This window comes from Pleurodeles waltl, chromosome 10, assembly GCF_031143425.1.
Source record: "Pleurodeles waltl isolate 20211129_DDA chromosome 10, aPleWal1.hap1.20221129, whole genome shotgun sequence".
NCBI classification, from domain to species: Eukaryota; Metazoa; Chordata; class Amphibia; order Caudata; family Salamandridae; genus Pleurodeles; species Pleurodeles waltl.
This window is the reverse complement of record NC_090449.1, coordinates 7,737,777-7,761,799: the sequence shown is the minus strand read 5'-3', so window position 1 is coordinate 7,761,799 and position 24,023 is coordinate 7,737,777. Positions and strand designations below refer to the sequence as shown.

The following is a 24,023-nucleotide window of genomic DNA, read 5'->3' as shown; positions in this document are numbered from 1 at the left end:
AAAGCTTAAGCTATTATCCCTGACCAACTGATCCATAACGCATTGCCCTTGGACTGAGGGTGTGGGTACCTGGACGCGAAGTTTTGGCATTTTGCGTTTTCTTTTGTTGCGAATAGGTCTATTTTTGGCGTTTTCCAGCGTAGAAAGTAATCTTGTAGGATCTGGGGATGAATCTCCCATTGCTGCAGCCCTTAGAGACCTTCCCTGGCATCAGGGCCCTTGGTACAAGGGGTACCAGTTACAAGGGACTTACCTGGGTGCCAGGGTTGTGCCATATGTGGAGACAATGGTACATTTTAGGTGAAAGAACACTGGTGCTGGGGCCTGGTTAGCAGGGTCCCAGCACACTTCTCAGTCAAATCAGTATCAGGGAAAAAGTGGGGGGTAACCGCAACAGGGAGCCATTTCCTTACAAACCGCCCCCGTCAGACCCTGTGTTTATTACACAACAGCTCCCTCCGGACTCGGTGGTTGTGGGGGCTGCAAGAAAACGGGCAAATTCAGTCATCAGGGGATGCGCCACCCCCTGATAAGGAAAGTTGTAAATTTGACGCAGCAGGGAAAAGAGTGGCATCACAAGCAGCCAATCAGTGGCGAATTGCCATCTCACAAGCCCTCCTTGCCCGCTACGACAGAGCACATTGGGACGAGATGGAAGACATCATCCAATATCTACCCAGAGAGCATCAAAATCGTGCCCAACAAGTGGTGGAAGGACAGGCCATATCAAACAACTAAATCCGCTCTGCACTAGACCCTGCTGATACAGCGGCCTCAGGGAGGAGGCACAAGGAGGGTGTAGCCACCCTCAAGGACAGTGATGGCTACTGCCCCCAGACCTAAACACCCCCCCCCCCCCCCCCTAAATTTAGTAATTAGGGGCAACCCTGAAACCATGAAATCAGATTTCTGCAACCTACAACAAGGCCTGCGACCTGAAAGCCCCAGAGAGTCGACGGAGACGAAAACTGACTTGGCCACATCCCTACCGGCCGGTCTCTATACTCAAAGCACCTGCACAGCGACGCATCCGACTGGGACCAGTGACCTCTAGGACTCAGAGGACTGCCCTGAACCTGAAGGACCAAGAAACTCCAGAGAACAGCTGCACTGTTCAAAAACAGCAACAACTTTGCAACTTTCTAAGAACTTCCAAAGAATGCTTTCTTCCCGCTGGAAGCGTGAGACTTCACCCTCTGCATCCAACGCCCCCGGCTCAAGCTCCAGAGAGCTAACACCACAGAGGACTCCCAGGCAACTACAACGACGTGAGTAACCTGAGCCGACCCTCCTGCACCCCTACAGCGACGCCTGCAGAGGAGATCCAGAGGCTCCCTTGACCATGACTGCCTGGTAACAAGGAACCGGACACCTGGACCAAGCACTGTACTTGCAGCCCCCAGGACTAAGAGGAACCACCCACCAGTGCAGGAGTGACCAGCAGATGGCCCTCTTCCTAGCCCAGTCGGTGGCTGGCCCGAGAAGCCCCCCTGTGCCCTGCCTGCCTTGCCTAAGTGACCCCCAGGTCCCTCCATTGCTCTCTATAGCAAACCTGATGCCTACTTAGCACACTGCACCCGGCTGCCCCTGTGCTGCTGAGGGTGTTTTGTGTGCCTGTTTGTCCCCCCCCATGCTCTACAAAACCCCCCTGGCCTGCTCCCAGAGGATGCAGGTACTTACCTGCCAGTATACCGGAACCAGAGAACCCCTGTTCTCCATAGGCGCCTATGTGTTTTGGGCCGTCCTTTGACCTCTGCAGTTGATCAGCCCTGTGTTGCTGGTGTGATGACTTTGGGGTTGCCTTGAACCCCCAATGGTGGGCTACCTATGCACAGGAACTAAGACTTGCAAGTGTCTTACTTACCTCACAATGTAACCAATAGTTAACCTCCCGCAGGAACTGTTGATTTTTGCACTGTCCACTTTTAAAATAGCTTGCCATTTTAACCTAAACTGTGTACTACTGTTTTAAGTCCATGTTCTCAAATCTTGAATCTTGTGGTTCTAAAATAAATGAAGACAATATATTTTTCTATATTAAAACTATTGGCCTGGAGTTAACTCTTTGAGTGTGTTTCTCATTTATTGCCTGTGTGTGTACAACAGATGCTTAACTCTACCCTCTGATAAGCCTACTGCTCGACCACACTACCATAAAATAGAGCATTGGTGTTATCTAATTTTGCCACTATGTTAAATCTAAGGGGAATCCTTGGACTCTGCACACACTCTCTCTCTCTTTGCGATAGTATATACAGAGCCAACTTCCTACAGGTACATTGTGGCCAAGAAAGGTAAGGTTGTAGAAACTAACCGTCTCTCGATGGATAGTGCTCTGCATTAATATATGCTACACATTGGCCAAGCAGCAACCTCCTGGTGCTTTCGCGCTCATTCTACCAGAGCCAAAGTTACAACCACTGCATTAGCTCGCGGAGTTCTGATCCTGTACATTGGTCAGGCTGCTTTGTGGGCTTCCTTACACACGTTTACTAAGCAATACTGCCTGGACAATCATGTCCATTATGATGGGCATTTTGTCTCTTAAGACCTGCACAGCTTTATGGTCTAGGCTGGGTTCGCAGACCTACATCCGGAAAGGTATTCCTTAGTTGGCGGTTGTATGGTAAGGAATCTATGGCTAGAAGTCTGTTCCAGATATAAAAGCTACTTACCTTTGGTAATGCCTTATAGTGCCTCTATGTAGCCCCAGATTCCTTACAGATGCTCCCATCCTCCTTGCTTTCTGAACTGATTAAAGGATGAGGGTTTTCCCCCTTGTAAAGGGACGTAGTTTTTCACACCAGTGGTCAGTATTCACCATGGCTTTGTCCTCCTGCTTTGGAAAGTCACAAAAAAGAACAGACGTCAGGTCCTAGTGGCACATATAAATGGCCTGCGTGCTTCCCTTGCTGCATGCTCTGCGGTACTGCTTACACTTCTGCATCCAGTCTGATGCCTGAGGGTAGTTCTAAGGTTAATAATCTGTGGCTAGGTTGTGTCTACCAGATCATGTGTTACCAAAGGTAAGTAACTTGTCCTACAGGTAAATAACTAGGTTCTTAACCCATCTTTAAATTCTTGTTTGAATGATGGTAGCCGATACTGGAGTTCGTTGACAAGGAATGTGATTGCTCATTTTACTGTAGGACTGCAATCTGCAGTGCATCTGGTGTCAGGCTTTTACGGTCAGATTAATGCTTTTACTCTTTTTGGTGCAGGACTGCAGCGTGTTGGCTTTTGTCTTGGACCACCTTCTTCCACATATCCAGAACGCTGAGGATAAGGATACTCCAGCCTTGGCAAGACTATTTCTAGCCAGTTTGGCTGCAGCTGGCAGTGGTACAGATGCACAGGTGGCACTGGTGAACGAAGTGAAAGGTGCCTTGGGCAGAGCACTAGCTATGACTGAGAGTACGGAAAAGCATGCCAGGTAAAGCTCAGCTGTGAAAGTTTTGGATGACAATCAGTAGTCTTCTACCTCATTCTAATGGACATGCTTTGTGCTTCCTCTGAGCAGGCTGCAAGCAGTGATGTGTATCATTAGTACCATAATGGAGTCCTGCCCATCCACCTCCAGCTTCTACAGCAGTGCAAGCACCAAGACGCAGCACAACGGCATGAATAATATCATCCGACTCTTCTTGAAGAAAGGATTGGTCAGCGACCTGGCCAGAGTCCCACACAGCCTCGACTTGTCCAGGTATGGCCAGGTCTGTTCGCCAAGGTGGGCTCCTGCCTTTCTTCTTTGTTTTATATGACATCTTAGAATTATGTTAACATGACCACAAGCAAAACAATGAGCATTTGCAGTATTAGCTTCTTTATACCACCAATATTTGTGTATTCAATTTCTGCAGCTTTGTAAGGAAATGCCTCCTTGGCATGGTTACCCCCCTGACTTTTTGCCTTTGCTGATGCTATGTTTTGAATTGAAAGTGTGCTGAGGCCTGCTAACCAGGCCCCAGCACCAGTGTTCTTTCCCTAACCTGTACTATTGTTTTCACAATTGGCACACCCTGGCATCCAGGTAAGTCCCTTGTAACTGGTACCCCTGGTACCAAGGGCCCTGTTGCCAGGGAAGGTCTCTAAGGGCTGCAGCATGTATTTTGCCACCCTAGAGACCCCTCACTCAGCACAGACACACTGCTTACCAGCTTGTGTGTGCTAGTGGGAACAAAATGAGTAAGTCGACATGGCACTCCCCTCAGGGTGCCATGCCAGCCTCTCACTGCCTATGCAAGTATAGGTCAGTCACCCCTCTAGCAGGCCTTACAGCCCTAAGGCAGGGTGCACTATACCATAGGTGAGGGCACCAGTGCATGAGCACTGTGCCCCTACAGTGTCTAAGCCAAACCTTAGACATTGTAAGTGCAGGGTAGCCATAAGAGTATATGGTCTGGGAGTTTGTCAAACACGAACTCCACAGCTCCATAATGGCTACACTGAAAACTGGGAAGTTTGGTATCAAACTTCTCAGCACAATAAATGCACCCTGATGCCAGTGTACATTTTATTTTAAAATACACCCCAGAGGGCACCTTAGAGGTGCCCCCTGAAACCTTAACCAACTTCCTGTGTAGGCTGACAGGTTTTAGCAGCCTGCCACACTCGACATGTTGCTGGCCACATGGGGAGAGTGCCTTTGTCACCATCTATCTCCTTCTTCAGAGCCTTCCACTTCTGGAAAAATGACTCTGAAAATTAGAACAACGACGACAACACCGTCGACGACCGTGACGACGACGACGGTATCTACATCTACCGTCTCCACTTCATCGTCGACGAGACCGTCGTCAGCGTCGACGACCCTAACATCGATGGTAAGGGGTCCGATCCCTTCTCTCCAGACTCCATCGGCACCGTCGACGACTGCCCCGTCGACTATAACCTCAGCGACGTCATTCTCATCGGCGCTATCGCCATCGACGGGGTCAAAGAAACTACCGCCGACGACACTACCGTCGACTAAGCCATCGTCGGTGACTCCGCCGTCGACGAGACCGCCGACGACGGAAAAATCTGCACCATCCACGGCTGCATCAACTTTCACGCCATCGACAGCAGTGATGCCTAGTGGACATGCTGAGGCCATTCCTACCTCTTCCAGGTCTCCAGCTCTCCGAGCCATGGTCAGCATCAGAAGTCTACCTGCACAGGACGTTTATCCAACCGACACATCTCCAAACATGGTGTCGGCTTTACTACCCAGTCATCTTCTTGACTGGGAGGAATCGGACGAAGGTCCTTTTGGAGATGCACATAGCCCTTCGCAGCTCCATGTCAAATATCAAGATGACGATGAAGAGAATGAGTATTAACAGTGTCAGCCATACTACTCTCATCAGGACCAATACTATGAAACACGGGAGCCTCAACACAGAGACACCGTAGAAATGCCTTCCTCTTTAATCCAGGATTTACAATCCATGCTTCAGGATTATAGGAGAAGGTTTCCAGCGGAAGGTCAACCACCGGCGCCGGTCTCTACGGTGACGCCAGGTAATGCTCCTCCAGCTACTCCAAGATCAACATCAACACTCGGTGTTAGCTGCACCCCCCAGAGATGAAGGTTCCACTTCAGGGGAAGAAGAACAAGAAGGAGAAATTTCTACTCCACAACATCCTACAGAGGAATGGGATGATTATTTGGCCCCCACTCCTTCTCCACCACCTCCTCGCCCCTCTGATTCTCCACCCGAGGACATAGGTGGTTTCCATAATCTTATGGACAGAGCCGCAGTACGTTTCCACCTACCAACATCTGTCTCCCAATCGGAATGTTTCCTGCATGATTTCAAAGAGCAATCACGGAAGTCGATACAGTCCATTCCGATTATTGATTACATTTGGAGCGAGGGCACAAAGATTATGCGGAATCCGGCTACTGTTCCTCCAGTTCCACAAAAACTGGATAAAAAATATAAGGCGACCCAAGATTCTCCGGCATGCCTTACTGGCCATCCAAAGCCTGATTCGGTCATCTCACAGGCTGCTCAAAGGCGCTCCAAAAATCCATCAACGCCTATCTCCACTCCTCCAGACAAGGAAGGTCGCAGACTGGATAATATAGGCAAGAGATTCTCCTCAATGTCTGCAATCACTGTCAGGGCGGCGAATTCATTAGCAATTTTAGGCCGACATGATCGTCAAATGTGGTCCGACATGCAACCTTTCCTGGACCTCATCCCAGAAAATAAGCAAGAAGAGGCACGAAAGATCCTACAGGAAGGTGAGCGTGCGTCGGAAGAGATTATTGACTGCGCTCTGGACATAGCCTCTACTGGTTTCCGCCAACTAGCGGGCGCCGCTGTCTTACGACGACAAGGTTGGCTCAAGGCCACATCCTTCAGACCAGAAGTGCAGTCCCGAATTCTAGACATGCCTTACGATGGGGAATCTTTGTTTGGCAAACATGTGGATGACGCACTTCAAACCATTAAGACGGACACACACGGCCAAGTCCCTGGGTACCCTACAGTACAGGAAGCAGCCCTTTCGAGGGGCTAGAGGGAGAGGTTTCACCTCATTTCGAGGTTCCTTTCATAGACAGTACCAGCAATCCCAGTACAGGCCTTCATACCATCAGCAGTACAGGCAATCATCGACTGCCTCCTATACTAGACAGGGAGGGAAACGAAGACAGGGTTCACAATCCAGAGATCAACCCAGAAAGCAATGATTTTCCACAGGCACCGGCTATGCTCCCTCAATGCCCGCAACATCAACAAATGGGAGCAAACATTTCCAACTTCATCCAAGAGTGGAAGAAGATAACATCGGACAAGTGGGTGCTAGATATAGTGACAAGAGGTCATACCCTGGAGTTCACAGAAAAGCCACCGCTTCACCCACCAACATCAGGCAGATCTCTCCACCTTCGTCTGCTTCAAGCGGAACTCTTCAGCCTTCTGGCCAAAGGGGCTATAGAGGCAGTTCCTCTGCAGCAACGAGGTCTCGGATTCTACTCCCGTTTTGTCCTCATAAGGAAGAAGTCTGGAGAGTGGCGTCCTATATTAGACCTCAGGAAGCTCAACAAGTTCCTTCGGAAACAATCCTTCAGGATGATCACATTGTCAGATATCTTGCACCTCTTGAATCCTGGAGATTTTATGACAACCTTAGATCTCCAGGACGCCTACTTCCACGTTCCAATACACCAAAAACATTGCAAACATCTCCGTTTTACAGTAGCCGGTGCCCATTATCAATTCAGAGTCCTGCCATTTGGCCTCAGATCAGCTCCGAGAATCTTTACGAAATGCCTTGCCCCAGTCACAGCCTCCCTCAGAAGCAAGGGTTTCCAGGTGTTCCCTTACCTGGACGACTGGCTCATAAAAGCTTCGTCATCTCTACTAGCCTCAAAAGCCACAGATGCCTGCCTAAGACTATTCAACAGTTTGGGTCTAACAGTGAACCTACAAAAGTCAGTCGTGTTCCCCGCACGCAGGAGAGTTTTCCTGGGAGCAGAATTGGACACTATCCAAAACAAGGCATATCTTACCCTAGCAAGGCAGCAGAAGCTGACCCAATTGGCTGTCACAATCTCCGCAAGAAAGTTCGTTTCAGTACGACTATTCAAATCGCTTCTGGGCATGATTTCCTCAGCCATAGTCCTAGTACCGCTGGCAAGACTCGAGATGAGACCTCTACAAGAAGAACTACAACTCCAATGGACCCAGTCACAAGGATCCTTCGATTTAATAACTATCACACCAAGGATTCGGCAGACGTTAGAATGGTGGTCCCACATCAACCACCTCTCCCACGGTCTAACCTTTCTGGCACCAATAGCAGATTTCGTTATCACCACAGACGCCTCCCTGGAAGGATGGGGAGGCCACTTACAGGACATGCGCATTCAAGGCAGATGGTCCAAGCTCTAAAAAGAGATGCACATATCTGTTAGAACTGAAGGCGATTCATCTTACGCTCAAAGCTTTTCTGCCACGCATCGCAGGATCATCAGTGTTAGTCAGAACAGACAACACAACAAGCATGTTCTACATCAACAAGCAGGGAGGAACAAGATCCCTCTCCCTCTCAAGGGAAGCTCAGTCTCTCTGGAACTGGCTCACACGGAACATTGTCTGCCTCAGGGCAGAGCACCTGGCGGGGGTCAACAATGCTCTAGTGGACTCTCTCAGCAGGACAGACGACAACTGTCACGAGTGGGAACTCAACCAGACCATACTCGAGAGCATTTTTCAACGATGGGGTCGGCCGATCCTAGACCTGTTCGCCACCAACCTGAACGCCAAATGCCAGTTTTACGCCAGTTGATACCCACTCCCGGGGTCGTGGGGAAATGCTCTTTTGCTAAGATGGTCTTGGATCTTTGCATACGCTTTTCCCCCATTCCACTGATTCCCAGACTCCTCAGGAAAATGAAGACCGAAGGCTGCAAGATCATTCTCATAGCCCCCAAGTGGCTGAGGCAGTACTGGTACACGGAGCTCCTCCTCCGGTCAATGGCCAATCCAGTCCGTCTCCCTTGCAACCACAATCTTCTATCGAAGAATCAGAGTCTCATCTTACATCCCGACCCAACTTCACTGCACTTGCATGCTTGGCTCCTGAGTTCGGAGAGTTCCAAGATATGAACATCGACCAAGAATGTAGGCTCATATTATCTAAAGCGCGAGCGGAGAGCACGAATAAGACATACAAATTAAAATGGAAGAGGTTCTGTGTTTGGTGTTCTCAGAACAATTTTCACCCATTTCAAATCAATCCTGAGCAAATTCTTCCTTACCTGCTCTCCCTTTCCAAAGCTGGTCTTTCCTATGCATCAGTCAAGATTCACCTAGCAGCTATAGCCTCTTACAGACGATCGGCTAACATGCCGTCTATTGGTTCAACCAGAGTCATCAAACAGTTTATGAAAGGGCTGTTCCGCACCTTTCCTCCAGTTCGCTTACCTCCGCCAGAGTGGCACCTTAATATTGTTCTCTCCCAGCTCATGAAAGCCCCTTTTGAACCCATCCATAGAGCTGAACTCAAGTACATCACCTGGAAAGTGTCAACATTGCTCGCTCTCACCTCTACCAGAAGAGTCCGTGATATACAAGCGTTCACTACTAAAGAACCCTTTCTAGTTTTTTCTGAGGATTTCGTTATGCTCCGAACCAATCCCAGATATAGTCCCAAAGTTCCATCTTCGTTCCACCTCAATGAACCAGTTATTCTACGAACCTTTTTTCCAAACCCTACTACGATAGCAGAGAGAACTCTCCATTCTTTGGACATTAAACGATGCCTAAAATTTTACCTGCAAAGTACCAAGAACATCAGGAAATCAGACCAACTCCTAGTATCTTATTCTCTGGGACGTCAGAGAACAGGAGTAACCAAGGCCACTATAGCACGATGGATTTCTTCCACAATCCAATTTTGTCACACCAAGGCAGGAAAACCATTGACTAGACGCCCGAGAGCCCACTCTACAAGAGCAGTCTCCACATCGGCTGCTTTGTTCCAAGGTATTGCCCTTGGAAAAATTTGCCAGGCTGCGACATGGAAAACCACGCACTCCTTTACGCAGCACTATTGTTTGGAGTCATCACAAATAACAGACTCTCTAGTAGGACAAGTTGTGCTTCGCCATCTCTTTCATTAAGGTGAGACTTTTCCTTAGTTATAGTCATATGGTTTAAGATGCAGATAACCATGTTTCTATTGTGCTTCCTGGTGAAATATCTAAAGTGTATGTATCTGTATTCCTTCGTAACTCACGCTCAGAAATATGAGTTTTCTATAAATGTTATTATTATTATGATTATTATTAACTATAATTGAGATAGAGGGTCTTCATGCTCGCACCCTCCACCCACGCTGGATACAATGTTTATCAACCATACTACTGTCTATTCAGATTCAAGCATGTGAATTTATGAAAGATCCAATACTGGATAAGAAAACAAGTTACTTACCTGTAACTACAGTTATCCAGTATTGGTATCTTTCATAAATTCACATGCGACCCACCCGCCTCCCCTTTGATGCTCGCATTCCTCTCAGGTTTTAATTTTTCACTCTCGTGCTGGAAAATCTGAGGAAGGGAGCTTCTCTGGAGAAGGTTCTAGAGAGTGCTGGTGCCTGATTGGACAGCAGGCAGGTTTGGGTCCTTTCACAAAAGGACATGGATAGGCTATATGAGCAAGCTTGGACTCCATTATAGCCTATGGCAAAAAACATTTATTTATTATTTATTGCTATTTTATGTACCGTGGGACTCCCACTTCGACGGGGATGATTCAAGCATTTGAATTTATGAAAGATACCAATACTGGATAACTGTAGTTACAGGTAAGTAACTTGTTTTCTTTGCCACTATCTTACCTCTAAGGGGAACCCTTGGACTCTGTGCATGCTATTCCTTACTTTGAGATAGTGCATACAGAGCCAACGTCCTACACACTGGCACCTGTATTCCTCAGGGCTTCTACTCTAGTCCCATTAATAAAGAGCTGCTGCCTATATTTTTGCATGTTAGGCGGCCAGGCAGCAAATGTGGCTAGGTCCACCCCACCCTCTGAGACTAATGTATCTTCAGTGTGAACCCTGATTTGCTCTGGGCACACTTGATCCCACCTGGAGACTGGCTATTCCAGTGATATCTGGAGTAGTAGTTGTTGTGGAACCTTTCTTGGGACAGGCCTTGTCTCCAGTTTGGTGTCCATGCTGACTACAGCTGCACCACCAGGCCTTTTTGGAATCAAAGTTTTTACCCTTGTACCCAAATGAGGATTGTGAAGAGGCTTTGGACCCACCCTCTTGTGCAGGTTTTTGGGGCCCTGTAGAAGACTCTTTACTTTTTCCCTTGGATGTCGCAACACTCTTCTCCTGGGGAGGCTCTGTGACCCCTTTCTTTTGGTCACCCCCTGTGGAAGTCTTGGTCACCCTTGTCTTGACCCAGTGGTATGCCTTCTTTCCCAATTCTTGGGGAGAAATTTGACCTAGGTCTACCAGATGCTGATGCAGTTTATCATTGAAACAATTACCTAACAATGTTCTTTCATAAACAAGGTGTTCGGTGGCATGTGTAGCTGCAGATACACATGCTGTGCATAGTCCGCCGTCTGGTGTTGGGTCGGAGTGTTACAAGTGGTTTTTCTTCGAAGAAGTCTTTTCGAGTCACGAGACCGAGGGACTCCTCCTCCTTTGTTTCCATTGCGCATGGGCGTCGACTCCATCTTCGATTGTTTTTTTTCCGCCATCGGGTTCGGACGTGTTCCTTTTCGCTCCGGGTTTCGGGACGGAAAGATAGTCAAAACTTCGGAAAACTGCGTCTGTATTGTTTCGTTCGTTGTCGGGTTAGATAGAATCGACACCGAATCGTGAAGAGCTCCGGTAGCCCTTCGGGGTAACTTCGACCCCCCAACGGGGCCTGGTCGGCCCGACCGCGTGTAACATCGACACCGATGGAACGGACCCCGTTCCGATTCTGTCCTAAATGCCACAGCAAATACCCATATACAGACCAACATTTGGTCTGTAACTTGTGCCTGTCGCCCGAGCACAAGGAAGAAACGTGTGAGGCCTGTCGTGCGTTTCGGTCCCGAAAGACGCTCCGTGACCGAAGAGCCAGAAGTTTGCAAATGGCGTCCACGCCGACAGGACAACGAGGGTTCGAGGAACAAGGAGAAGAAGAGGAAGCCTTCTCCATCCATGAATCGGACTCGGAGGAATTCGACGTCGAAGAAACCGCGAGTAAGACGTCGAAACAAGCACCACACGGGAAAACAGACAAGGCCCAGGGGACGCCACTGCCAACAGGCCATGGCTCAACCCATAAAATAGGTGACCGTCCATCGGCACCGAAAAAGGGCGAACCGGTGCGGAGATCGTCCGACTCGGGTCGAGACACAGGCACGCAGCAATCTCGGGACCGAGAAAGTGCTGCCGAAAAGGGTCGACGCCGAGACAGCGGAACCGAAGCTGCTCGACGCAGAGACCGCGGCACCGAGGATGATCGACGCCGAGAAGGCTCGACTACAAAAAAGAGAAAATTCTCCTCGGAGCCGAAAACAAGCAAAGACACAGTTTCGGTGCCAAAACGCCCAGCAACCGAACCGACTGCCAGCTCGTATTCAGAGGAACAATCTCTGTCCTCTCAAATGCGCAAACACAGATTTGAAGAAGAGTTACAAACCACTGACGTAGACCACACCCAGAAGCGGATCTTCATACAGAGTGGGACAGGGAAGATCAGCACTCTTCCCCCAATCAGGAGGAAAAGGAGACTCGAGTTCCAAACACAAGAACAAACACCACAAGCAAAAGTGGTGAAGAAAGTAACTCCACCACCCACTCCTCCACCTGTAACTCATACATCACCGGCACAAACTCCGTCACATTCACCAGCTCATACCACCATGAGCCAAGATGACCAGGACGCTTGGGACCTATACGACGCCCCAGTATCAGACAATAGTCCTGAGTCGTACCCTACCAAGCCCTCACCACCTGAGGACAGCACAGCGTATGCACAGGTGGTAGCTAGGGCAGCAGAGTTCCATAACGTGTCGTTACACTCCGAACCTGTCGAGGATGACTTCCTTTTCAACACCCTCTCCTCCACCCATAGCACCTATCAAAGCCTGCCTACGCTCCCGGGAATGCTAAGTCACGCCAAACAGATCTTTAAAGAACCTGTCAAAGGCAGAGCGATAACTCCACGGGTGGAGAAAAAATATAAAGCACCGCCCACGGACCCTGCTTTTCTCACATCACAACTGCCACCAGATTCAGTTGTAGTAGGGGCAGCTCGCAAGAGAGCCAACTCGCACACATCAGGCGACGCCCCACCTCCGGACAAAGAGAGCCGCAAGTTCGACGCAGCTGGAAAAAGGGTTGCTGTACAAGCTGCAAACCAGTGGCGCATCGCGAACTCTCAGGCGCTCCTAGCGCGATATGACAGAGCCCATTGGGATGAGATGCAGCATCTCATCGAGCATCTGCCCAAAGAATTACAGAAACGGGCAAAACAAGTAGTTGAGGAGGGACAAAATATCTCTAATAACCAAATACGCTCCTCTATGGATGCAGCGGATACAGCTGCAAGAACAATAAATACCGCAGTAACCATAAGAAGGCACGCATGGTTGCGCACATCCGGGTTTAAACCCGAGATCCAACAGGCAGTGCTCAATATGCCGTTCAACGAACAACAATTGTTTGGACCCGATGTGGACACGGCAATTGAGAAATTGAAAAAGGACACTGACACAGCCAAGGCCATGGGCGCACTCTTCCCCGCAGGGCAGAGGCACTTTTGGCACATTTCGCAGAACACCCTTCAGAGGGGGGTTTCGGGGTCAAGCCACACAAGCCAGCACCTCACAATCAACACCGTCTACCTACCAGGGACAGTACCAAAGGGGAGGCTTTCGGGGCCAGTACAGAGGAGGACAATTCCCTAAGAACCGGGGAAAATTTCAAGGTCCCAAAACCCCTACAACCAAACAGTGACTCACAAGTCACTCAACCCCTTCACACAACACCAGTGGGGGGAAGACTAAGCCAATTTTACAAAGCTTGGGAGGAGATAACAACAGACACTTGGGTCTTAGCAATTATCCAACATGGTTATTGCATAGAATTTCTCCAAATCCCTCCAAATGTCCCACCAAAAACACAAAACATGTCAAAACAGCATTTAGACCTTCTGGAATTAGAAGTTCAGGCATTACTGCAAAAGGACGCAATAGAACTTGTACCACGTACACAAAGGAACACAGGAGTTTACTCACTGTACTTTCTAATACCAAAAAAAGACAAAACACTGAGACCAATCTTAGATCTCAGAACACTAAACATCTACATCAAATCGGAACACTTTCACATGGTCACGCTACAAGACGTATTACCACTGCTAAAACAACAAGACTATATGACAACCTTAGATCTAAAGGACGCGTATTTCCACATACCGATACATCCCTCGCACAGGAAATACCTAAGGTTCGTATTCAAGGGAATACATTACCAATTCAAAGTGTTGCCATTCGGTATAACAACCGCACCAAGAGTATTTACAAAATGCCTAGCAGTAGTAGCTGCACATATCAGAAGGCAGCAAATACACGTGTTCCCCTACCTAGACGATTGGCTAATCAAAACCAACACCACACAGAGTATGTCATACAAACCCTCTACAAACTCGGTTTCTCCATCAACTATGCAAAATCACACATTCTGCCGTGCAAAACACAGCAATACTTAGGAGCGACAATCAACACAACAAAGGGGATAGCCACTCCAAGTCCACAAAGGGTTCAAAATGTTTACAAGGTTATACAAGCCATGTATCCGACACAAAAAATACATGCAAAGATGGTATTAAAACTCCTAGGCATGATGTCTTCATGCATAGCCATTGTCCCAAACGCAAGACTGCACATGAGGCCCTTACAACAGTGCCTAGCATCGCAATGGTCACAAGCACAGGGTCACCTTCTAGATCTGGTGTTAATAGACCGCCAAACATACATCTCGCTTCTGTGGTGGAACAGTATAAATTTAAACAAAGGGCGGCCTTTCCAAGACCCAGTGCCACAATACGTGATAACAACAGATGCTTCCATGGCAGGGTGGGGAGCACACCTCAATCAACACAGCATCCAAGGACAATGGGACGTACATCAAACAAAGTTGCATATAAATCACCTCGAATTGTTAGCAGTATTCTAGCGTTGAAAGCATTTCAACCCATCATAACCCACAAATACATTCTTGTCAGAACAAACAACATGACAACAATGTATTATCTAAACAAACAGGGGGGAACACACTCGACACAGCTGTGCCTCCTGGCACAAAAGATATGGCAATGGGCGATTCACAACCACATTCGCCTAATAGCACAGTTTATTCCAGGGATCCAGAATCAACTAGCAGACAACCTCTCTCGAGATCACCAACAAGTCCACGAATGGGAGATTCACCCCCAAATTCTAAACACTTACTTCCACATTTGGGGAACACCTCAAATAGACCTATTTGCAACAAAGGAGAACGCAAAATGCCAAAACTTCGCATCCAGGTACCCACACAGGCAGTCTCAAGGCAATGCTCTATGGATGAATTGGTCAGGGATATTTGCATCGCTGAATCTAGCAATCTGGCTCCTGAAATCCTAGAATTCGGACATTTAAACCTCACCCAAGAATGTATGGAGGTCATAAAACAGGCTAGAAGGCCATCCACTAGACACTGCTATGCAAGTAAATGGAAAAGATTTGTTTGCTACTGCCATAGTAATCAAGTTCAACCATTACATGCATCTCCAAAGGATGTAGTAGGATACTTACTACATTTGCAGAAATCAAACCTGGCCTTCTCTTCCATAAAGATACACCTCGCAGCAATTTCTGCATACCTGCAGATTACCCATTCAACTTCACTATTTAGGATACCTGTCATTAAAGCGTTTATGGAAGGCCTCAAAAGAATTATACCACCAAGGACACCACCCGTTCCTTCATGGAACCTCAACATCGTCTTAACAAGACTCATGGGTCCACCTTTCGAACCCATGCATTCTTGCGAAATGCAATTCTTAACGTGGAAGGTTGCATTTCTCGTTGCCATTACATCTCTAAGAAGAGTAAGCGAAATTCAAGCGTTTACTATACAGGAACCTTTTATTCAAATACACAAAAATAAGGTAGTTCTAAGAACTAATCCTAAATTTTTACCAAAAGTTGTTTCACCGTTCCACTTAAATCAAACAGTAGAACTACCAGTGTTCTTTCCACAGCCAGACTCAGTAGCTGAAAGGGCACTACATACATTAGACATCAGAAGAGCACTAATGTACTACATTGACAGAACAAAACTAATTAGGAAAACAAAACAACTGTTTATTGCATTTCAAAAACCTCATACAGGAAACCCAATATCAAAACAGGGTATAGCCAGATGGATAGTTAAGTGTATCCAAACCTGCTACCTTAAAGCAAAGAGAGAGCTGCCCATTACACCAAAGGCACACTCAACCAGAAAGAAAGGCGCTACCATTGCCTTCCTAGGAAATATCCCAATGAACGAAATATGTAAGGCAGCCACATGGTCTACGCCTCACACATTTACTAAGCACTACTGTGTAGACGTGCTATCCGCACAACAAGTCACAGTAGGTCAAGCCGTACTAAGAACTTTATTTCAAACTACTTCCACTCCTACAGGCTGAGCCACCGCTTTTGGGGAGATAACTGCTTACTAGTCTATGCACAGCATGTGTATCTGCAGCTACACATGCCACCGAACTGAAAATGTCACTTACCCAGTGTACATCTGTTCGTGGCATTAGTCGCTGCAGATTCACATGCGCCCACCCGCCTCCCCGGGAGCCTGTAGCCGTTTGGAAGTAATCTTCAACATTTGTACATTTGTAAATATGTTACTTAAACTTTATTTTGTACATACTTATTCATTCCATTGCATGGTCACTATTACTAACATACACAACTTCTACCTCACCCTCTGCGGGGAAAACAATCGAAGATGGAGTCGACGCCCATGCGCAATGGAAACAGAGGAGGAGGAGTCCCTCGGTCTCGTGACTCGAAAAGACTTCTTCGAAGAAAAACAACTTGTAACACTCCGACCCAACACCAGACGGCGGACTATGCACAGCATGTGAATCTGCAGCGACTAATGCCACGAACAGATGTACACTGGGTAAGTGACATTTTCAATACAGCCCATCATAATCCTTTACACCACTGCCATTAATCCAACCATCCAGTGTTTTCACTTAGTAGTCTGCAAAATCAACCCAGGTCTGGCTCGAGGATTTTTGAGCCCACCTGAACCTAATACTGTACTCCTCAGTTGAGAATCCAAAGCCCTTAATCAGGGTAGCCTTCGTGAGGTTATAGGACTCTGCATCTGAGTGTGAGGAGTCTATGTGTAAGGAAATGGCTCCCTGTTGCAATTACCCCCCACTTTTTGCCTGATACTGATTTGACTGAGAAGTGTGCTGGGACCCTGCTAACCAGGCCCCAGCACCAGTGTTCTTTCACCTAAAATGTACCATTATCTCCACAATTGGCACAATCCTGGCTCCCAGGTAAGTCCCTTGTAACTGGTACCCCCGGTACCAAGGGCCCTGATGCCAGGGAAGGTCTCTAAGGGCTGCAGCATGTCCTATGCCCCCCTAGGGACCCCTCACTCAGCACAGGCACACTGCTTGCCAGCTTGTGTGTGCTGGTGGGGAGAAAATGACTAAGTCGACATGGCACTCCCCTCAGGGTGCCATGCCAACCTCACACTGCCTGTGGCATAGGTAAGTCACCCCTCTGGCAGGCCTTACAGCCCTAGTGCAGGGTGCACTATACCACAGGCGAGGGCATAGGTGCATGAGCACTATGCCCCTACAGTGAGTGTCTAAGCAAAACCTTAGACATTGTAAGTGCAGGGTAGCCATAAGAGTATATGGTCTGGGAGTCTGTCAAAAACGAACTCCACAGCTCCATAATGGCTACACTTAATACTGGGAAGTTTGGTATCAAACTTCTCAGAATAATAAACCCACAATGATGCCAGTGTTGGATTGATTACAAAATGCACACAGAGGGCATCTTAGAGATGCCCCCTGTATTTTACCCAATTGTTCAGTGCAGGACTGACTGGTCTGTGCCAGCCTGCTGCTGAGAGACGAGTTTCTGACCCCAAGTGGTGAGGGCCTTTGTGCTCTCTGAGGACAGAATCAAAAGCCTGCTCTGGGTGGAGGTGCTTCACACCTCCCCCCTGCAGGAACTGTAACACCTAGCAGTGAGCCTCAAAGGCTCAGGCTTTGTGTTACAATGCCCCAGGGCACTCCAGCTAGTGGATATGCCCGCCCTCTGGACACAGCCCCCACTTTTGGCGGCAAGACCAGGGGAGATAATGAGAAAAACAAGGAGGAGTCACCCACCAGTCAGGACAGCCCCTAAGGTGTCCTGAGCTGAGGTGACCCCAGCCTTTAGAAATCCTCCATCTTGATTTTGGAGGATTCCCCCAATAGGAATAGGGATGTGCCCCCCTCCCCTCAGGGAGGAGGCACAAAGAGGGTGTAGCCACCCTTAAGTACAGTAGCCATTGGCTACTGCCCTCCCAGACCTTAACACACCCCTAAATTCAGTATTTAGGGGCTCCCCAGAACCTAGGAACTTAGATTCCTGCAACCTAAGAAGAAGAGGACTGCTAAGCTGAAAAACCCTGCAGAGAAGACGGAGACACCAACTGATTTGGCCCCAGCTCTACGGGCCTGTCTCCCCACTTCTAAAGACACTGCTCCAGCGACGCGTTCCCAGGGTCCAGCAACCTCTGAAGCCTCAGAGGACTACCCTGCATCTAGAAAGACCAAGAACTCCCGAGGACAGCGTCTCTGTTCCCCAAAGACTGCAATTTTGCAACAAAGAAGCAACTTTGAAACAACACATGTTTCCTGCCGGAAGCGTGAGGCTTTGCACTCTGCACCCGACGCCCACGGCTCGACTTGCGGAGAACAAACACCACAGGAAGGACTCCCGGGCGACTACAAGATCGTGAGTAGCCAGAGTTGCCCCCCTGAGCCCCCTCAGCGACGCCTGCAGAGGGAATCCCGAGGCTCCCCCTGACCGCGACTGCCTGCTTCAAAGAGGATTTAGGAGGATGAGTAGCTGGCTCTGAAGCAGTTTTCTTTGCTTTCTTGAGGAATCTGCACCCACTTTCTTTTTCTGCCGAGAGCCACGACCCCTTGTTGTCTTTTGCGCCGTTTTTATATGTGGCTCTTGAGCCTCAGAACTCTCCTGTTTTCTCTTCACAGGTGTTTTATGGGCAGAAATAGAAGAGGCAATGTCCTCATCAGAGGCAGTGTCCAGCCTTACCTCTTTGAAGCCACAACAGAAGGCAATCCTCCCTGTCCTTCAGGGTCTTTGTAGAACTTTTTCTGCAGATTTTGCAGTCAGTCTTGTGGCTGGGGTATAGGCAGTAATTCCACTCCTCATGTGGATCCTCCACATATAACCTTTTCTTTAAACATGAGGCACAGGATCTGAAAAGGCCTTTATTTGGTGTCTGAATCACCAGTTTAGATAGAAATGTCCAAAAGGTCTAGAAATGGATCTTCTGAGAGAAAATCTTGAGCAGAGCTCAAAGGAGACTCCTCAGCACAACGGAGGAGTTTTTAAAGGGGTGAGGCAATCTGATTGGTTTGAGTTTGGGTCTATTTTGCAAAACGACTATTATGGGTTATTGTAGGAAGTTGGCTCTGTATGTGCTATTTTAAAGTAAGGAATAGCATGCACAGAGTCCAAGGGTTCCCCTTAGAGGTAAAATAGTGGTAGAAATAGATAATACTAATGCTCTATTTTGTGGTAGTGTGGTCGAGCAGTAGGCTTATCCAAGGAGTAGTGTTAAGCATTTGTTGTACATACACATAGACAATAAATGAGGTACACACACTCAGAGACAAATCCAGCCAATAGGTTTTGTTATAGAAAAATATATTTTCTTAGTTTATTTTAAGAACCACAGGTTCAAATTCTACATGTAATATCTCATTCGAAAGGTATTGCAGGTAAGTACTTTAGGAACTTTAAATCATAAAAATTGCATGTATACTTTTCAAGTTATTGACAAATAGCTGTTTTAAAAGTGGACACTTAGTGCAATTTTCACAGTTCCTAGGGGAGGTAAGTATTTGTTAGGTTAACCAGGTAAGTAAGACACTTACAGGGTTCAGTTCTTGGTCCAAGGTAGCCCACCGTTGGGGGTTCAGAGCAACCCCAAAGTCACCACACCAGCAGCTCAGGGCCGGTCAGGTGCAGAGTTCAAAGTGGTGCCCAAAACGCATAGGCTTCAATGGAGAAGGGGGTGCCCCGGTTCCAGTCTGCCAGCAGGTAAGTACCCGCGTCTTCGGAGGGCAGACCAGGGGGGTTTTGTAGGGCACCGGGGGGGACACAAGCCCACACAGGAATTTCACCCTCAGCAGCGCGGGGGCGGCTGGGTGCAGTGTAGAAACAAGCGTCGGGTTTGTAGTGTTAGTCTATGGGAGATCTAGGGATCTCTTCAGCGCTGCAGGCAGGCAAGGGGGGGGTTCCTCGGGGAAACCTCCGCTTGGGCAAGGGAGAGGGACTCCTGGGGGTCACTTCTCCAGTGAAAGTCCGGTCCTTCAGGTCCTGGGGGCTGCGGGTGCAGGGTCTCTCCCAGGCGTCGGGTTTTGGATTCAAGGAGTCGCGGTCTGGGGAAGCCTCGGGATTCCCTCTGCAGGCGGCGCTGTGGGGGCTCAGGGGGGACAGGTTTTTGTACTCACAGTATCAGAGTAGTCCTGGGGTCCCTCCTGAGGTGTTGGATCTCCACCAGCCGAGTCGGGGTCGCTGGGTGCAGTGTTGCAAGTCTCACGCTTCTTGCGGGGAGCTTGCAGGGTTCTTTCAAGGCTGCTGGACACAAAGTTGCAGCCTTTCTTGGAGCAGGTCCGCTGTCCTCGGGAGTTTCTTGTCTTTTCGAAGCAGGGGCAGTCCTCAGAGGATGTCGAGGTCGCTGGTCCCTTTGGAAGGCGTCGCTGGAGCAGGATCTTTGGAAGGCAGGAGACAGGCCGGTGAGTTTCTGGAGCCAAGGCAGTTGTCGTCTTCTGGTCTTCCTCTGCAGGGGTTTTCAGCTAGGCAGTCCTTCTTCTTGTAGTTGCAGGAATCTAATTTTCTAGGGTTCAGGGTAGCCCTTAAATACTAAATTTAAGGGCGTGTTTAGGTCTGGGGGGTTAGTAGCCAATGGCTACTAGCCCTGAGGGTGGGTACACCCTCTTTGTGCCTCCTCCCATGGGGAGGGGGTCACAATCCTAACCCTATTGGGGGAATCCTCCATCTGCAAGATGGAGGATTTCTAAAAGTCAGTCACCTCAGCTCAGGACACCTTAGGGGCTGTCCTGACTGGCCAGTGACTCCTCCTTGTTGCTTTCTTTGTTCCCTCCAGCCTTGCCGCCAAAAGTGGGGGCCGTGGCCGGAGGGGGCGGGCAACTCCACTAAGCTGGAGTGCCCTGCTGGGCTGTGACAAAGGGGTGAGCCTTTGAGGCTCACCGCCAGGTGTTACAGCTCCTGCCTGGGGGAGGTGTTAGCATCTCCACCCAGTGCAGGCTTTGTTACTGGCCTCAGAGTGACAAAGGCACTCTCCCCATGGGGCCAGCAACATGTCTCTGGTGTGGCAGGCTGCTGGAACTAGTCAGCCTACACAGACAGTCGGTTAAGTTTCAGGGGGCACCTCTAAGGTGCCCTCTGTGGTGTATTTTACAATAAAATGTACACTGGCATCAGTGTGCATTTATTGTGCTGAGAAGTTTGATACCAAACTTCCCAGTTTTCAGTGTAGCCATTATGGTGCTGTGGAGTTCGTGTAAAACAGACTCCCAGACCATATACTCTTATGGCTACCCTGCACTTACAATGTCTAAGGTTTTGCTAAGACACTGTAGGGGTACAGTGCTCATGCACTGGTACCCTCACCTATGGTATAGTGCACCCTGCCTTAGGGCTGTAAGGCCTGCTAGAGGGGTGTCTTACCTATACTGCATAGGCAGTGAGAGGCTGGCATGGCACCCTGAGGGGAGTGCCATGTCGACTTACTCGTTTTGTCCTCACTAGCACACACAAGCTGGCAAGCAGTGTGTCTGTGCTGAGTGAGAGGTCTCCAGGGTGGCATAAGACATGCTGCAGCCCTTAGAGACCTTCCTTGGCATCAGGGCCCTTGGTACTAGAAGTACCAGTTACAAGGGACTTATCTGGATGCCAGGGTCTGCCAATTGTGGATACAAAAGTACAGGTTAGGGAAAGAACACTGGTGCTGGGGCCTGGTTAGCAGGCCTCAGCACACTTTCAATTGTAAACATAGCATCAGCAAAGGCAAAAAGTCAGGGGGCAACCATGCCAAGGAGGCATTTCCTTACAGTTATTATATTGAGGCCTAGTCCATGTATTGTGTGCATTCATTTTCAGGCCTGTTTTTTTTTTAATATTCCACCGGGGACTCCCATGTCGGCGATGGGGAAGTATTCAAGCATGTGAATCTATGAAAGCTTCCAATACTGGAGAACTACAGTTAAAGGTAAGTAACTTATTTTGTAATGCCCTAGTTCTGCACAGACAAATGTTGGTTCTATCCATGACTCTGCGCTTCTGGCGTGGAAGTTTTGTGGCTAAAAGAACTGATACATGCGCGCAGAGGTGGCGTCTATATAGACTGTGACGTCACAGATGGCTCCAGCGACGCTGACTGTGCCACACAGAGCCGGACGATGCACGCAGAACAGCACAACGCCACCCGACTGCAGGGTATTGCTCAGCAAAAAGGTTCCGGATTTGAAGCTGACGCCAGGGAATTCTAAGGTTGCAGTTAGATACTCTCTCAGATAATGCGTTACCGAAGGTAAGTAAGTTGTTCATTTAGTAATTTTTTTTATTAATCTGATTCAAGCATGTGAATTTATGAAAGTTCCAATACTGGAGTAAGAAAGTAAGTTAATTACCTTTACCTGTAGTTCTCCAGTATTGGTATCTTTCATAGATTCACATCCGACCCTCCCTCCCCCCCCTCAGTCTCCCCTTACTCCCACCCTCAGAGTCTCCCCTTACTCATAAATAGTTAATTTAAATTACACTAGTGTTACAAAAAAAAGAACTGAGGGCTTCTGTAGGAAGTTGGCTCTGTACGCACTATTTCAAAGTATGGAATAGTATGCACAGAGTCCAAGGGTTCCCCTCAGAGTTAAGATAGTGGCAAAAGGAGATAATTCTAATGCTCTATTTTGTGGTAGTGTGGTCGAGTAGTAGGCTTATCAGAGGGTAGTGTTAAGCATTTGTTGTACACACAGGCAGTAAATGAGGAACTCACACTCAAAGACAATTCCAGGCCAATAGGTTTTTGTATAGAAATATATATTTTCTTAGTTTATTTTAAGAACCACAGGTTCAAGATTTACAAGTAATACTTCAAATGAAAAGTATTTCAGGTAGGTACTTTAGGAACTTTGAATTAGCAAAATAGCATATACAGTTCTCACATAAATGACATAGCTATTTTAAAACTAGACAGTGCAATTTTCAACAGTTCCTGGGGGAGGTAAGTGTTTGTTAGTTTTTGCAGGTAAGTAAACCACCTATGGGGTTCAAGTTTGGGTCCAAGGTAGCCCACCGTTGGGGGTTCAGAGCAACCCCAAAGTTACCACACCAGCAGCTCAGGGCCGGTCAGGTGCAGAGGTCAAAGTGGTGCCCAAAACTCATAGGCTTCAATGGAGAAGGGGTTGCCCTGGTTCCAGTCTGCCAGCAGGTAAGTACCCGCGTCTTCGGAGGGCAGACCGGGGGGGGGGGGGGGGGGGGGGGGAGGAGGAACAAGTCAGCACAAAGTACACCCTCAGCGGCACGAGGGCTGGGTGCAGAGTGCAAACAGGTGTCGGGTTTGCAATAGGTTTCAATGGGAGACCCATGGGTCTCCTTGGCAGACAAAGGGGGGGGGGGGGGAGGCGCCTCTGGGTAGCCACCACCTGGACAAGGGAGAGGGCCACCTGGGGGTCGCTCATGCCCTGAAGGTTGGATCCTTCAGGTCCTGGGGGCTGCTGGTGCAGTGTCTCTTCCAGGCGTCGGGTTCTTGGAAGCAGGCAGTCGCGGTCATGGGGAGCCTCTGGATTCCCTCTGCAGGTGTCGCTGGGGAGTGCTGCTGAGGAGGGTCAACTCTGGTTACTCACAGGGTCGCAGTCGCCGGGGAGTCCTCCCTGTAGTGTTTCTCCGCAGGTCGAGCCGGGAGCGTCTGGTGCAGAGTGGAAAGTCTCACGTTTCCGGCGGGAACCGTGGAGTCCTTTAAAAGTTGTTTCTTTGTTGCAAGTCTCAGTCTTTGTGGGACAGGGGTGGTGTCCTCTGGAGATCTTGGTCCTTTAAGATGCAGGGTATTCCTCTGAGGCTTCAGAGGTCACTGGACCCTGGGGGAACGTGTCACTGTTGCAGTTTTTCTTGAAGTGGGGAGACAGGCAGGTAGGGCAGGGGTCAAAGCAGTTGGTGTCTCCGTCTTCT

At 48.6% G+C, this 24,023-nt stretch overlaps 1 protein-coding gene across 10 annotated transcripts in view; it reads left to right on the top strand.

Annotated features, from left to right (window-relative positions):
- The window catches only part of HUWE1 (HECT, UBA and WWE domain containing E3 ubiquitin protein ligase 1), a 1,403,674-nt gene that overhangs the window by 745,356 nt on the left and 634,295 nt on the right, over positions 1-24,023 (top strand). For 8 of the 10 annotated variants that reach the window (XM_069209338.1, XM_069209335.1, XM_069209339.1 and 5 more), the window contains 2 exons: positions 3,222-3,433; positions 3,521-3,727. In XM_069209338.1, coding sequence (XP_069065439.1) covers positions 3,222-3,433; positions 3,521-3,727 — 419 coding nt within the window. The remainder of the gene's footprint in view (positions 1-3,221; positions 3,434-3,520; positions 3,728-24,023) is intronic. The other 2 variants (XM_069209342.1, XM_069209333.1) reach the window with 1 other exon arrangement.